Source organism: Aythya ferina (genome assembly GCF_964211825.1).
Source record: "Aythya ferina genome assembly, chromosome: 1".
Lineage (NCBI taxonomy): Eukaryota > Metazoa > Chordata > Aves > Anseriformes > Anatidae > Aythya > Aythya ferina.
This window is the reverse complement of record NC_140296.1, coordinates 23,947,937-23,963,700: the sequence shown is the minus strand read 5'-3', so window position 1 is coordinate 23,963,700 and position 15,764 is coordinate 23,947,937. Positions and strand designations below refer to the sequence as shown.

The 15,764-nt window shown below is 45.1% G+C and overlaps 1 protein-coding gene across 8 annotated transcripts in view; it reads left to right on the top strand.

Moving 5' to 3' along the window:
• The window catches only part of STARD13 (StAR related lipid transfer domain containing 13), a 294,723-nt gene that overhangs the window by 163,651 nt on the left and 115,308 nt on the right, over window positions 1-15,764 (top strand). Inside the window, exon 1 of one of the 8 annotated variants that reach the window (XM_084506710.1) lies at window positions 6,991-7,637. The exons of the other annotated variants lie outside the window; for them this stretch is intronic. Within the exon in view, the coding sequence (XP_084362836.1) occupies window positions 7,469-7,637 (169 nt within the window). The 5' untranslated portion in view covers window positions 6,991-7,468. Of the gene's footprint in view, window positions 1-6,990; window positions 7,638-15,764 lie in introns of those variants that run through there. 8 annotated transcript variants of the gene reach the window in all.

The window sequence follows — 15,764 nt, the reverse complement described above, 5'->3', positions numbered from 1 at the left end:
AATCAAAACCTGAAGCTGTTCTCTTTTTTCACTGCCGTGGTCCTGGACTCCTGTTGAAAAGAAAATAAATAGGGAAGAGGCCTCACACGAAGCCTGCGCGGGCACGAGCCTTCAGCTGGGGCAGGAATGTTTGCCCGTGGTTCAGTGACACCAGCAGCAGGTCTGGGTAGGGATTTACAACGTATTTGGATAGCATAAGAGACTAAGTTTATCTAAACACTTTCTTACCTTATCACTGTGTTATCCAAACACTTTGTTAGTGAGACGGGGAGATTAGGATGTGTATTAGCCCACCACTACTTAAGTACATTTACACAGTTCCTGTGGGTTTAGGTTTAGGAACTTGTCTATAGATTTAACAGATGGAGTTGCACGAAGGGTATGGAAACTGCTAGCTCTTTCCCCTGATAATGCTCTTTAAAAGCTTTGGAAAAGAAGGCCTATCACCTGAAATGTCTTCCTCTCTTCTGACCTCTATTTTGAACTCTCTTTATTATCCAGCTCTTTTTTTTTTTTTTTTTTAATTTACTGTTGAGAAACACCATCTTTAGGGACTTCATACCACAGGATGCTGGCTATTCTTGGCTAGATCCAGACATAAAGTAGGCACATAAATAGTTCAGCTAAGGCCAGCGGAGCCTATATTCATACACTGGCGTGCTTTGACTGAGAAAAAATGCTATGTTTAAAAGTGAACAGGAATGAGACCATAGAGCTGAAATTAGCAGCCAGACACTGGACAAAACAACCAAGCAATTACATGACCCGACCCACCGGCCAGGGGCTCCTGGTGCCCTCCAGCCCCCCAAGAGAGCAGAGGCAACAGGAGGGCCACGTCCCCCGAGACCTCCTCCATGGTCAGCAGGCCCCGACTGCACGGCTCGGGCAGATGTGGCAAGAGGGCACGGAGAGGTGGTGGCCGAGGAAGCCTGGCTACTCCTCTGGCTGCAGCCACAGACCACAGCAGTGGTAATTTTGATGCATTTACGAACTGGTTAGTGGGCGGTCAGAGCTATTTTGGGAGATCTGTAAGGCCAGGGTAAGCACGGGGTTATAGTGTGTGCGTTGTCGTTTCCGTGTGGCTCCTGAGCCACCAGACAGGGTTTTGTACATGTGGCCCCCGATGGTGTTTTCTTTCAGGAATTTACCTGATCTGCTTTTGAACTCTTCCCACTTCTGGCAGCCGCAGCATCCTCTAGCAGTGACTTCCAGAGTTCAGCTATGCGTAATACAAAGGGATATTGAAGAGTAATTCTTCAGTTCTTCAACAGAAAGGAGTTTGGCTCATCTCAGTCCTGCCCCACGATCAGTTCACTTCACTGCAATGAAAGACCCCAGCAGTACTGGGGGGGGGCAGACCTTAATACCATAATACTATAATGATGTTTGTTGTTTTTCTCTCAATTACTTCTAAAAATTTTTAAATCCTCTTTGCTTTTTTGTTTCCTGCTGAACACTTGTATTGGATTTTCATAAACCTGTCCAAGATCTATTTCCTCGGTGATAACAGATCCGTTAAATCCCATCATTGTGCACAGTGCACTGTGTACCTGTAGGGTGGTTTTTCCCCAGTACATTTATCAACACTTAAAAGCCACAATTTTAATGCCTTCTCGATCAATATCATAAGAACCATCAATGTTTCCAGTGTTTCTGTTTTGACTTCCAGGCTAATTTGGCATCATCTCTACATTCTGCATTTTGCCACCTCACTACTCAGTCCCCTTGAGAAATAAATCCTGTGTGGATGGTGGATGGCACAGGTTCCCCTCCTTGTCTCAGGGGCAGTCTGCTGGCTCCCTTGCACCACTATGACAGTGGAATATTTATGGCCACCTTTGTTTCCTGTCATTAAGCTGCAAGTGGCCTTTTCCTTCTGTACCTGATGGCTGAGCTTGTTTATGATCTCTTGGTTGTGGGTCTTGGTGGAGCCTTTCAAAATCTCTTAACAGGTTTTGGGCATGACTTACTGCTAGAAAACATCCTGATTTTTCCCAGTTTCTTCCAGCTCTCCCTCCATAGACTACTGAATTTGGTTCCTTAAATTCCCCTGTGAGGCCCTTTTGGAAAATCATATTGCTACTTTCCATGTCTCTGTTGGGAGGTGATCCTAAGCCATGGGCCAGACCTCACAGGTGACTGGGCGGCCATTTTGTATCCGAGCTCCCTTAGGACTGTGGTGCAGCCTACTCCATCCCGTGGATTTGTTACCTTTCAGTTTATTATCTGACATCCCTGAGCTCCTCTAAGGCGGTACTGATGTGAGGAATTGCCTCAGCTTTTCTGCTATGACCCTCATCTCAGCTTTTTACGTGTGTCTTTATTGCTGCAAACCAGCTTTGGTGGTGGATGGGGCGGTTGCCACTCTTTTCTCCTTGGCATCCCTTGTACCCACGAACACATTCCTGTTGTGCAAAGCTTGCATATAATTTCTAATCCTCAGCTTGTATTGGAGCTGCCTTCGGTGGTTTGGCGAGGCCACAAATGCTTTTGTAATCAGGAGGTATGTTTTATACTGGGACTGTCCCCTGAACATGTGGGTCTTAAAATGCAAATGTGTAATCCTCTGGTGCTGGAGCTGGGGCGCTAGAGCTTACGAAGAGGATGTAATATACTATTCAGAAGCCTCTTTTCCTGATTTGAAGTTTATCAGGGCTGTCTGTAAGCCTGCCTTTCACGCATAAGGAACAGGCTTGCTTAGTGCTCATTTTTTAAAACCCGCTATCAGGCAGTTCGCATAGCAGCTGCCTTGCCTCCAAAACACTTTGGTATCAGGCTTTCCAATTAGGCAGCTCTCTGTTGCAATGCTCTGCTGTTATGAGCTCTTTCCATCCTGCTTCCCAGCGATGTTGAAATCTGGCCTGAACTATTTTCCTTTTGCCCCAGTCCAGTTGCTGGCAGCCCCTGTGTGCTGCAGAGCCCCGGGAAGGCGTCCGGAGCACTGCCGAGACCTCTGGCTGCAGGCTGGAGTAATCCCAGCACGCAAACAAATGCCACAAAACATTTTTTTAAAACATTCAGGCGGTGAAGTTGTGCTTTTAAATGTCCCGGTCTAAGAGACAGGGTTCAAAACATGTGAGAGAAGAGAAAGTCTCATCATAAACATAGCTTTGGGCTCCCCATGTATGACTTTTTTCTCGTCCTTGGTTTGAGAAAGGAGGAATTGCCTGGTGTTAATGCCTTAGCTGCTGTGCAGGCATCTGGAAGTGCAGGCATAGGGAAGAAATTGTGTCGGATATTTGAGTTTTAGCCAAAACCCAGCAACTGAAATATTCTCCTACCTGCAGAACTATAGAAGAGAGTTCAGAAATCAACAAGTTAACAGCAAATCCTTGATTTTGGATGGCTTCCTATAACTGCGTGTCATTAATGGGAATAACACCTGTGCCACTGCAGGGCTGGGAAGCGGTGTTGTTCTCATAGCACTCAGATGAAGAGAAGCCATCATGCTGCCATTTAATTTTAGATGTGCTATAAGCAGATAAGTGTAACTAACAATAAAAGGGAAATGGGTCTCGGCAGCGAGATCAAGCGACTGATTACTGTGTGAGAACGGCAGGTTAAATCCAAGCCCGAGAAACTCCACGTGGTGTTGGACATCATGGTCTCACAGTTCATAAGGAGAGATGCACTATAATGAGTAAGTGGTCCTGTTGTGTGGCTGTGGGTACAAGGGGGAAAGTGCCGTTCATCTCTATGAACCTCACTCCAGTTGCCTCATGTCCACGTGAGCAATAATCTAAGGCCAGGGTGGAAACTGATACAGAAACCTGCACTGTCATTTTGCTCAGAAAAGCTGGGTGTAAGTCAGTTGTTCAGTACCAGATGTGATTCAGTGTTTCTAGGGCACACTGCACTCCTCTCCATCCCGTAAGGGTACCCCACTCCCAGTGGAAGCAGATCTCAAGGGCCGCCTGCAATACTTTGGTATATATGAGTAGGCCTGGGGCAGGTTTTCCTGCAAATAGTTTCTACCCTTTTGCCATCACACCAAATGCAATTTCAGTGAGAGAAAGAGGCAGAGGACCAAAAAACAAATCGATGAGCAGAAAATCAAGTGTTGCATTCTGCCTATGAAAGCATACACCAAAGAGTACACATCCCTGAGCTCTGCCATTTCTACTTAAACACAGTGCAGGTTTCCATAATGCTGTGCTGTGTTCATAAGCCTTTAAGTAAAGCTTCCTGATCTTCCGGAACATCTCAGGATTCATCACATTTGTGTTTATTCTGTTACACATCTAACAGTGACACACAGTTGCTGTATTGTAGACGTTCTGATTTAGCTAAGAACATTCTTATTTTTTATTTTTCTGAAGAAATCTTCATTCCCATGGATCAGCCGTGACACAGGAACTCGGGGACCAAGTTCCCATCCCAGGGGCCTCGCTGTTGTGGCCGGCAGCGATTTCATGCGTGTGCTCCAGGTCCCCTCCAGCCTCGGTAGAGCGTGTGAGGATGCTTTCATTTCTGAGTGCTCTTCGGAGAGGTGCATGAAGTTTGGTGCTGCTCTGCTAAGTATTCCAGCAGCAGACAGTAAACGGAAACTGAAATATTAATTAGCTCTCTTATATAACTCTTAAGAGCTTATGCTTCTGTAGTCCTTTTCGTCCCAAAGGTTGGTGGCCAGAGGTGTTTTCTCACATGAATGACTTACTTAACGCATTTCTGAAAATAAACAGGGAGTGACAGGACAGTCACCGAACAAGGAGACGGTCATTTTAAATGAAAGGAGGACTGCTTCTTTCCTCCGCCGTGCACAAACTGAAGCACAGGAGCTTTCAAATGGGCGCTGTGAGAGCAGCTAGCTCTTGTTGCTTCTTGTTTTATTTGACTACTATGCAAGTGCTGGACTGCAGCCAAAGAATTCAGCCCCAGAGGAGGCAGCGCGGTGCCTGCAGCAGCCCTGCAGCTCTGACATCGGGGTTTTGACCCTGGTGTGCAGGAAGGAGGGGAAATTCATCACCTTGCTTCTAATTCTGCCCTTTGTGAGGGCTGAGAAGTGCTGCTCAGGGAGCCAGGAGGGCAGCTCGGAGGTGCCCCTTTACTTCCAATGCCTACATGGGAGTGAGGCACTAGGGCCGGTGCATTGCTCTCTAATATACCATATAGCCAGGCTTGTTGAGGGCTCAGCCTTTGCTGCAATTGTTCCCCAGTCAGTACTGTACTTAGGCTCTTGCTCTGGCTTTTTTTTTTTTTTTTCCTTTGGTCTGCCTTTTGAAGCATTACATTTCTGTTAAACTGGTTATGAGTCTCTAGAAGTACTGTAAGGAACAATGCGGAATCCCATTAGCTGAAGAAAAGTCTGTGCATTTTCCAGGAGAAAAAAGAAATCCCTATGAAAATTTAAATAGTGTGCTATGAAATGTTAATAATCGCTTCTTCCACTAGCAATAGCGTTTTATAAGTAGAATTAGATCAGAGGGCTGTAGATGAATCAAATAAGAATTTCCCTGCATAGTGACAAAGTCTCTTTGGATAAACACCGTGCATATCATTGACATTCAGGAGTCCCTGGGATATTTACTCTTCAAAAGACAGCGGAGGAGTGGCTGACAGGCTGACTTTCCCCAGGGTGCAGTGAGCTGGGTGGGAATGGTGAGCACCCTTCCCCTTGCCCCCCAGGCTCCCTCTGCTTGCCCCCGAGCAGCTCTCCTGCCTCTCTGCCCTGCACACAGCAGCGGGGATGAGATGGGCGATTCCCACTCCCAGCCGTGTCCTGTTTGGGGTGCAGACCCACACCCCGATGTATATGATGTTGTCTCGAGTTTGAAGGCGTCCCCCCTGACTGCGCAGCCACATCTGGAGCAGAAGACAGCAAGACACAGGACTGGGAGGCGGCAGTGGACGGTAATAACAGGTCCTGGAGGCTTTCTGTCTAGGGCATTCATTTTAAATGTCTAGCACCTGCAATTATAGTTCCCCATTTTATTGCACAGCGAAAGCCCCGTGTCTATTAGGAACAAAATCCATAACGCGCAATGAAAGCAAATTTCATCTCAGCAAAACCCTGCCCTAAGTTTTTTTTTTATTTTTTTTTTTTTGCACAGAGCAACGTTTTAATAAATAATTGGGAATGAAACAACTGTCCTCTCTGCTTCCCAATAGGGTGGGGGTGATGTTTGCCCTAGCAAGGTGCAGGGGGTGGCTCACGGGTTGCTCCAGCAGCTGCTGAGAAGCGCCTGACTGCTCCCTGCCTGCGGGCACGTCCCGGCTGTGCCACCCCAGGGCCCTGCCCTGTCTGGGCTGTAGGAAGAAGGGATGCCGTGACTTCTTGCGGCTCTCACAGCAAGGTATGGGCAGTGTCATCATGGGCAGATCTGTGAAATCCATCCCCAGGGCTGCAAACTGGCTTCCCGTGTGCTGGTGGTGCTCATTTCAGACACCGTCTCCCATCACGAGGCACCCTGGCAAGATCCCGGCCCCATTAGAAATCAGCTCAGGGTAGGTGTGTACGGAGCCAAGATGCTGGTATTTTGAAATGTAATGGAAAATTAATCAACAGGCATACTAGTAGGGCATTTTCAGCGTTACTGTGTATATTTTTAAGCAGATTGGCTCCCTGTATGTTGATAAAAATTGCAACGCTCTGCTTATATTTGATTAAGTAAAGAAATGTCATGTTTTGCAAACTCGGTGGTTGATATGTAAGACTGAATAAAAAACAGATGCCCCTCTGTCTGTTCAAAAACAAAAGACATCACACTGAGGAACCAGAAGAAGCGAGCATCTCTCGCTCTTTTTTCCCTTCTTCCTGGCTGGAGCTGGTTCTCAGTAACACTGATACTACGAGTTTTGGGTTTGTTTACTAACACCGAGTGCCTGCTGCTAAGGGCTTCCTGTTGTTTTGGTGAGTTTTGTGTTTCTTTTTTTTTTCATCGGAAGGGCTTCATTTGTTCCAGTGCTCGCTGTACTGTGTGGTTTTGGGGACTCAGACAGCCCAGCCCTAAGCTGACTTTCCCTTGGCAAACACCGGTATGATTTTTAGAAAAGGAGCGAGGGCATCATCTCAGGAGATGACTCGACAGCTGCGTGGCGTGGAGGAGGAAAAGGTTTTCCCCAGCCCTGCATAACAAGGAGCTCTGCAGGCTAAAAGAGGTATTCCCAGATGCCTGGAGCCTTTCTTAATTTGGTTTCCGAAGCTGCCCCGCGCAGCTCTCCCATGCTTCGTAAGTGCAGAAGCACGTCGTAGCCTGCGGGACGGCGTGGGGCTGTGAGTGCTGGGCTGACTTTCTGTCCCTCTCCAGCACGCCGCACTTCCACCGGCTGCTCTCGGAGCGATTGGCCCTTGCAGATCATGTGGGAGAAGCAGGAATCCTGAGTTGTAGCTTTTGGCACTCCTTTTTCTTTTAAAGCGCTTGCTCTTTTCAGCTCCCTAGGGCTGGTTGCCTCCCTCCTTTCATTACCCTGATTATAATCTGGAGTAGCCACACGGGGAGACCGAAGGAGGGATTTTAAAGGAGCAGAGATGTTTAAGCAGGTGCCCAGGACATCAGGCACAGGCTGTTACTATCTCAACTCGGTGTCACCCGAGGGCCAGGAGATGTACTTGCGATTTGACCAGACGGCGAGGCGCCCTCCCTACAGGACGAGCAGGATTCTCGCACGTCACCAGCTCCTGACGAAGATTCAGCAAGGTGAGTGTCTGGCAGGAGCCCTCCCTAGCCGGCTGCCGTGGCAGGTCCCCGCTTTCGTAATCGAAGATGTTTTCATCCCTCAAATTCCAGCCCCTTTTTCCTCCCTGTTCTGCACTAATCCGGTTTGGGTCGGAGTTTGGAACAGTCATTCACAACTCGCTCTTTCTGCACATTGCACCTATGCACGTAGGCACGGAGAACCGAGAGACAACTGCTAGTGCCTGTTTAGCTATTTAACTATATAATCTTTTAATCATAAACTATGCAGGAGTTTTAGTGCTGAAGTTCGTCTTTTCCGACCGGCACGGCAGCTACTGGCACCGGTACCTCTGCTCCGAGTGCTGCAGGTGAAAGCTGCCTGTAACGCACAGAGAACAAATAGGTGATCAGCCAGGTAAAAACAAAGCACAACCCCAGGGCGGCTGGAAGCTGCCAGCGGGGCTAACCCTCTCTGCAAACAAGCATGTGTAGCTGTCAGAGTGCTGGGAAACTTGTCACATGTCCCTGAGAATAATGGCTGACTTGGCTTTCTCTGATTGCTTATGCATTTATCTAGGCAGTCACTGCAGACGTATTGATTTTCTCGGAGTGTCTACAGGGCTGAAGCTAAATGCAGGTTGGCCTCAAGACAAATCCTCTGGCCTGTACATGCAATTGAAATTATCTTCAGAATGTTTAAAGCAAGTATAAAAAATAAAAGCCAACTGAACTAGTTTTTTTCCAGCTTAAAAAACAAATCAGTGAATAGTAGCATCCTGTTTGAATAACGCCAGTTTCCCAGATAGATGTGGTCCAGCATACAGAAAAGAATATGCCACATATTTGCCATCAAACAAATAAAATCCTGAAGATAACAATTTCTCAGTCATTTTCTTGTCAGTTTACAAAAAGGTCTTTGATTCTGCTAACTACGGACAGTCACAGAGTTCACATCATTCACTGTCTCTATCTAGAAAATAGTAAATAAATTGGTGAGAGCTTCTGAACAGCAGCAGTTAAGCAGAGTGGCTATTCCTGTGTGTTGCTTTCAAGTAATATTCTGTGTATGTGTGGCTGTCAAACTCTCACAGAAGTACAGGGACGTAGTGATGAAACCTCTATTGTGTTTATAAAGAAAACAATACTTACTTCTTTGGCCAGCTTTTAAAAAAGATGAAGGAGATAGTTTCTGTGGCAATTAGGAAAACGCAGTTGTTTGCAGCGCGATCTCAGGAACTGGTCCTGTGTGAAGGATACTGGTCCTCTCTGCAGCTCTGATTTCAGGAAGGATATTATGTCATGCTGTGTACCCAGTGTACAGCTGGGGCTGAATGGAAAGGAAGGGTAATTCATTTCTCCTCAGATTTATTTGGAAGTGTTTTAGGCACGGTGTTAGAGCCAACTTCATTTTCGAGCACCAGCTACTGATGAAACTGTTCAATGCGCCTCCTTTGCCTGTCATGTGCTGCACAGCTTTCCCTCCTGGACCTTGTATGTCGCGGGCTATACAGGAGTTGTTCCACCATGCAGATCTTCACAAAACCTGTGACCGATGTGAAAGGCTGCAGTTGAGGCAGCAGTCAAAGTATGACATACACATACTCTGAAAATCAGGTCATTTCATAAAGCAGCCTTGGCTACGTCGTGCCATGGCAGAGATACTGGAATCCTGTAGTTAGCATTGGAAATGAAGGCAATAAATACTGCCATGGCTCGAGAGGCTGGGACAGATAGGAATTTCTGCATTGTAACTTTTCTGTCTGCAGTTTGTTGCACAGGTCCTTGGTATGTGGTGAGTCTGCTGCTCTGCCACAGCTTTCCATTACGTCCCGTGCCAGGCTGTAGGAAATAATACTTGGATAGTGCCTTGATGATATGATACATTGCAGTTCAGCATGTACCAACGTGACGCAAAAGAAATTTAGGTATTTAGGCTTGCTAAGAATACACTTCTTTTACTGATAGAAAGCTGGGGACAGAGTCCACTGTTGGTTATGTGTCAGTTCATTAGTAATAATGATACTGAATGTGCAAGTAGGTGCTGATGTGCGTGTTAGGTGCCTGAATATAGGATCATACAGGCCTAGTAGAAAATCACAGGTGAGGTATACATTTTTCCTGAAGTGCTCCAAGTAATGAATAACAAATTTAAAATAAATACCCGTGTTAGCAATACAAAAAATAAATAAATAAAATAAACCTAAGTGTAACTAGTATAACTCAACCTGAAATTTCCCATTTACACTCTGGAAGAAATCCTAGATCCGCCCAAGGCACTGACAAGACCTTCACGAGGCCTCCCTGGGCCAGCAGGTCAACCCTCTGTGGCTGCCACCAGGCCAGGGCAGGTGGTGTTCATGTTGCATGCAGTGATGCTGTCATCCCTAAGTAAATGGAAGTAGTAGTAAATGTGATGTAGGCAGAGAGAGGACCTCAACATGGACTGTGGTATCAGCCTGGAAGCATGATTAGTTGGTAACGGAGTGCCAGAGAGCAATTTACCAAGAATATATTGAAAACTAAATCAGGAGATACAAGATGAAAACCAAACCCAGCCTCCAGTGTCCCCATTCAGTAGAGTGTGTGTAAATCATTCTTCAGGCTCCCTGCTTTCATATATCACTGGTCCACACATTTTTAAGGCAAGAAGAAGCCACTAAGAGAATGTATTTGAACCCCACTCCCCTTGTTCTTGCGTTAGCACCTCCCCTGTCTAGTCACTGCTTGAACTAGAGCATATGTTTAGAAAAACATCCAGTCTTCATTTTAACATCACTGGAATGATGAGTCTTGCATGCTTAATTGCTTTGCTGGAAGGAGAGCTGCCACATGTTTAAGTGCTAAGCTGCCTTGGGGCTTGTTTGAATACCTGCTCTCTGCTTCTTGTGCGGATATTTTTCGGTTACTAGATTTCAAACCGGAGGCAGCCACAATAGTAAACACTGAAGTTCTTACAACAGGGGTAATTTTCCTTACTGAAAGGAGTGATTTACTAAGCAACGGATAGAGCACTCAGAGCTTCCAGCCTGGGATCTGAACCTGCTTCACTAATGCAGAGTAATACCAAGTGTTGCATGCACTTCTAGCTTTTCTGTCACCAGTGGCATATACTATTCCAAACGGTGCTGAATTACTCTATCATATTGTGCAATACAGCTTTTCTTCCTCCTTTAAAAACACTTTTGCCGAAGAAGCTTTCCTTTGTATTTTCCTTTGGTGTTAGTTAAAAATAAACAAAATGAATCATTATAGGAATTATGTTATTTAATCATTTCTAAAAAGAAAACCACCATAAGGGAAATGAAACGAACTAGACTGTTATTTTAATCAGATCATACTTTGAAAGTCCTAAATATTTGGTTTGTGTTCACACCGACTCCTTGAGGCAGAATTATGTGGTGGCCTGTGAATGTGAGCAGCAATTATCTGTCTGATATTAAATAGGTATTTTCAAAATGTGATCTTTTGATGATTCCCTTTCCCCCCCTAAGCCCGTTAGTTTCCATGCTGAAGGGGACACATGCCTCAGCGTAAAGGAACAGGGTGTAGCACGTTTGGTCTGAGGTATTTATTCAAACAGTGTAGGCAGTAACTGTATGAGAATTCATTAATGATTACTCATGTGCTCTTTAAATAAATAAGGTGGTGACTTTCAAGAATTTATATTACGTGAGTCACAAAGTTGTTATTTCTTTCAGAGTACATGGCTAAATACAGGATAGAACAGAAAATATAAAAAGTAGTTGTAGGTGAAAAGCAATGAAGAATTACTGAAAATTTTAAATTGAAAGCAGTGGTTGTGCAGCCCAAGTAGAACATAAGTCAAGGTGAATGGAGCCACATTCTTCCCCAGCACAGCTAGGCATTGCTGTTAAAGATTCATGTTTATATCTACAGAAAGATTTGGTTTTTAGACTGCACTTTCAGAAAGAAAATAATATGAAGAAAAAATAGGATGAATTCTTGTTCTTAGTGAATAAATTCCTGACCACAGTGAGTAATGCTCTGTGATTTGCCTCAGTTCATGTCCACGGGCAAGAGCTGTTTAAGAGGATCTTTTGATGGAACAATCTCAAAGCGTGTTACAACTTTTCAAGGCAAACTCTCCATTCAACATTCAGCAGATGTTTTATACTCTTGTAAGTTCAGTTTTGAACTTCTGTGATTACTGTTATTGTATGTCACCTGCCTGGTTTGAGGGAGTGTTAGAGAAACAAATGCATTTTTCTGTCTATATTCTTCACTCTGGAATTAATTCATTGTGTTTATTTTTTTGTCTTTTCTAAGCATGAGTAGCTTCCAGTTTGCGGAAGGTGTTACAGAGGGATGTGAGTGACGTGTGTTTCAGGTGACTTTAAATCTCATCTGTCAACGTAAACCAAACCAAATAGCAGCAATAGACAGCTGTAATATACTGCCATACAGTGCTCAGAAGGAGAACCTGGAAATGATGCAAGTGAATACGGTGCAGTTGTAATCTGCATTTAAAAAAAAAGGATCTCATTCTGGATATGTGTACAAGTAGAGAGAACCTGTCCGTCACTGGAGGTTGGAAGCAGGATATGATTGTGTAATTAAAGACTATGGTTTTGTTCAAAGACACAAAGAGGCCAAAATACAGTTATTCAGGCAAACCGGACTACACCTTTCCCCACATTCTGGATGCTGGCCACTTTACCTATACATCTTCTAACCTAATTGTCTGAACCTAAGAAAGCAAAAGGTGAGCCTACAGGACTCAACTTGATGATAATGATGACCTATGATAGTGACCTCCAGCCCCTTGAGTTTGTGGGCTAACTAGCAGCAGGAGCTATTTGTAGTTTTTCTGTATGAGCTGTGCATCAGAGGTGCAGCAAGACCCAGCAGAAGGCAGGAGGGGATGTTTCTGGGGCTGGGGTGGCCTGAGCTACAAGGAGAAGGATCCTCAGCTCCTGAGATGCATTGCAGACCTTAGCTGGGGCATGGCCCATCACTCTCTCCAGTCAGACAAGCATGTGGGGTGGGCATGAACTCACAGCACATGCAGTATTTGGGTCAGTGGAACAACATCAAGTCTTGATGAAGTCTGTGAAACTTTTTTTTTTACTCTTTTTTTTTTTTTTTTTTTTTACAGTATGTGAAATTCTATTAAAAACTGAGGCCCTACATTGCATGAAGCTTCTTCACCATTAAATTTCCTTTGTTACATGCTCTGTTTCCTCAGGTTCTCATCCCAAAATGTGAGGAAACTTGAATTTTTCAATGAAGTTGTAGGATTTCTTTAAAAACATCTTTTTTTTTCTTTCTCTCTAAACTAGTACTCTGAAATGGTTGAAGTATTTGTGCTGCCACTTTTGCATAAAAATGTAAACTTCCTGAGGTGTATTTATAAAGTCAAAGTACCCTGAGGTGTGTTTATAAAAATACATACATAAATAGTAGTGAGGAAGATTACAGTCCACCTAATTGAAGTTTTGCAAGGTTTTACTTCATGGAAAACAGGACATTTGAAAAGGAAAGGCAGAGAAACCTTCCCTGGAGCCACCACCTGGTAAAGAGGTTCAAAATTGTCAAGTAATGCCAAAGTTAGAACAGATTGAAAGCTCAAGCACTTGCTGAGGCAGAAACAATCAGCTTAATGCACCAATTACTGGCTAAAATCCTGTGGCCTGTGGGATACAGGTGAGCAGACTAAGCGATGATAATGGTTCCTTTTGGCCTTGCCCAGCTGGAAAGGAGCTCTGCAAAAAAGGACCTGGGGTCCTAAGTTGAGCATGAGCCAGCAGTGTGTTCTAACCACAGGGAAGGCTAACACTGGCCTGGGCTGCATTAGGCAAAGTGTGCCAGAAGGTTGAGAGAGGTGATCCCTCACCACTGCTCAGCACTGGTGAGGCTGCACTTGGAGTGCTGAATCCTCTTCTGGGCCCTGCAGTACTGGAGAGGGCTGGGCACACCGGAGGGAGTCCAACGGAGGGCCACCAAGATGGTGAAGGGGCCGGAGCATCTCTGCTGTGAGGCTGAGAGAGCTGGGGCTGCTCAGCCTGGAGAAGAGGAGGCTCAGGGGGATCTCCTCCATGTCCCTAAACCCCTGAAGGGAGGGTGCAGAGAGGCCGGAGCCAGGCTCTGCTCAGTGGTGCCCAGTGCCAGGACAGGAGGCCATGGGCACAGCCGGGCACCCAGGAGGCTCCCTCTGAGCACCAGGCAGCACTGCTGTGCTGGGCGGGTGACGGAGCCCTGGCACAGGCTGCCCAGAGAGGCTGTGGGGTCTCCTCCTTGGGGAGCTCCAAAAGCCGCCTGGACGTGGGCCTGGGCAGCCTGCTCTGGGTGTCCCTGCTTGGGCAGGGGGGAACCAGGGGCCTCCAGGGGCCCTGCCAACCTCAGCCCTTCAGTGGCTCAGTGTGGTACAACTCTTACAGCCATGGGGTAGCCAGGCAGGCTGTGCTGACACAGGCAGTTTAAGCAGAGAAGGAAACCTTGGCTTGTCTTTTGAGTTGGAGGACTTTTGCTCTTGATTTCACTGAAAGCCGGATTTCAGCCAAGGTGAAATCTAACTTGAGACATTTTTGTTTTGAAATTGCTCGTGGTGAAACGAGCAGCTGTAATTGTGCTGTCTGTCTCCTGTATTGATCACTGAGGAGATTTTTAATTTTCAAATTAACCCTGTTGTGTAATTAGAGGTATGAATGGTAAAAGACATTTAATCCATTAAGTGCAAGATGTATGCTTGATAAATGAAACAACAGTGTACTAATAACTGGGGTATTTTGTTGGTTTAAATTTAGATGTGATAAGTCACTGGGGTATATAAAATGCTACATAACAGAAGTAAAATACTCACAAAAATAGATTATTTAAGAGAATTTGAATTTTTTGTACTGGGATGCTCTTATGTCTTTATTTATACATAAATCCCTGAAAATACAGAGCACTGTAAGTGTTAATTTAAAAAATCAGCATTTTTAAGCTCCAGACAGATACTATTTTCCTCTCTAGGTAATAGATACTAATGGGCTTTTTTGTTTTCATTTGGTTCAAATGCTAATACCATGAAGTCATCGATAGTATCTTAGCCATAGTCATTGTTTTTATCTTGTATCGTACACTATTCTCAGAATTTTAGTTGCACTTAAACAATTATATGAGCTGTTTCCTATAGGACATACTGTTTATTTAGATTAGAGCCTAAGCCACTAATTGGAGGGATTAAAAAAACATCTCCCTTGTAGTTTGGTTTTAAACGATTGTCCGTATTTGGGTTTGTTCCACTTTGTAATAGCTGCTTTATTTATTTAAGGGCAGAATACTGAGTTATATGGCCTGTGGGCCTGATCCAGTGTATGCTAGTTGTGTCATTTCTTCTTTATTCTTATTAAGCGGGTACTTGAATGTGGGCAAGTCAGTAAACCCTCATCTTCATGCCTCGTAAAATTCTCGTGTGTATGCTTTTGCTTAAAAACCTCTTATGAGTTTCCCATCTGAGGTTCAGTTCACCAGGTCAGCTGAGCTTACCAGGGCAAACCATCACACCGCTGACTGCACACCATCCCGTACCGGCGGGACAGGAGGGCTGGAGCACCTTGAGCTGCAGTATTTAGAAACTGCGGGAGAGCAGCCGGCATGATTCAGAGAACTTGGGAGCCTTGTGGCTTAGCTGAGAAGCATGTGCATGACTCAGGATGGAAACATGTTGTGGCTTCTCGCCTCTGATCTATAACTGGGCTGAGGAGGTTAATTCTGCCGGGAGAAGAAAATCACTCTGTAACACGTCAGATTACAGGGGGGGTTGACTAACATCCACCCACAGACGAACACAAGTTTTTGTCTTTGTGATAAGTTAGGTGAACTCAGAGACATAACTTAGTTTAAAATATGGGCTGTGCAGTATGTCTTAAGTAAATACCATCTGCCAAGCGTGCAAGCTGCCTTGCTGGAGCATACCAGGCATTTTGCTTTCCACTCAAAGTGCCAAAGAAGGACTCAGCTCTGCACTGTACTCGGATGAATCTTTGTCTGCACTAAAGGAGCAAAATAATAAATCCTAATAATGTCAACCAGTATTGTTTTAATGAGCTAGATATTACAGGCCTTTGGCAATCATAGTGCTCTCTTTTAATAGGATTGTGGCTGGAGGAAGGTCTGTTTGTATGAGCAAAGGTTGCAGGATTT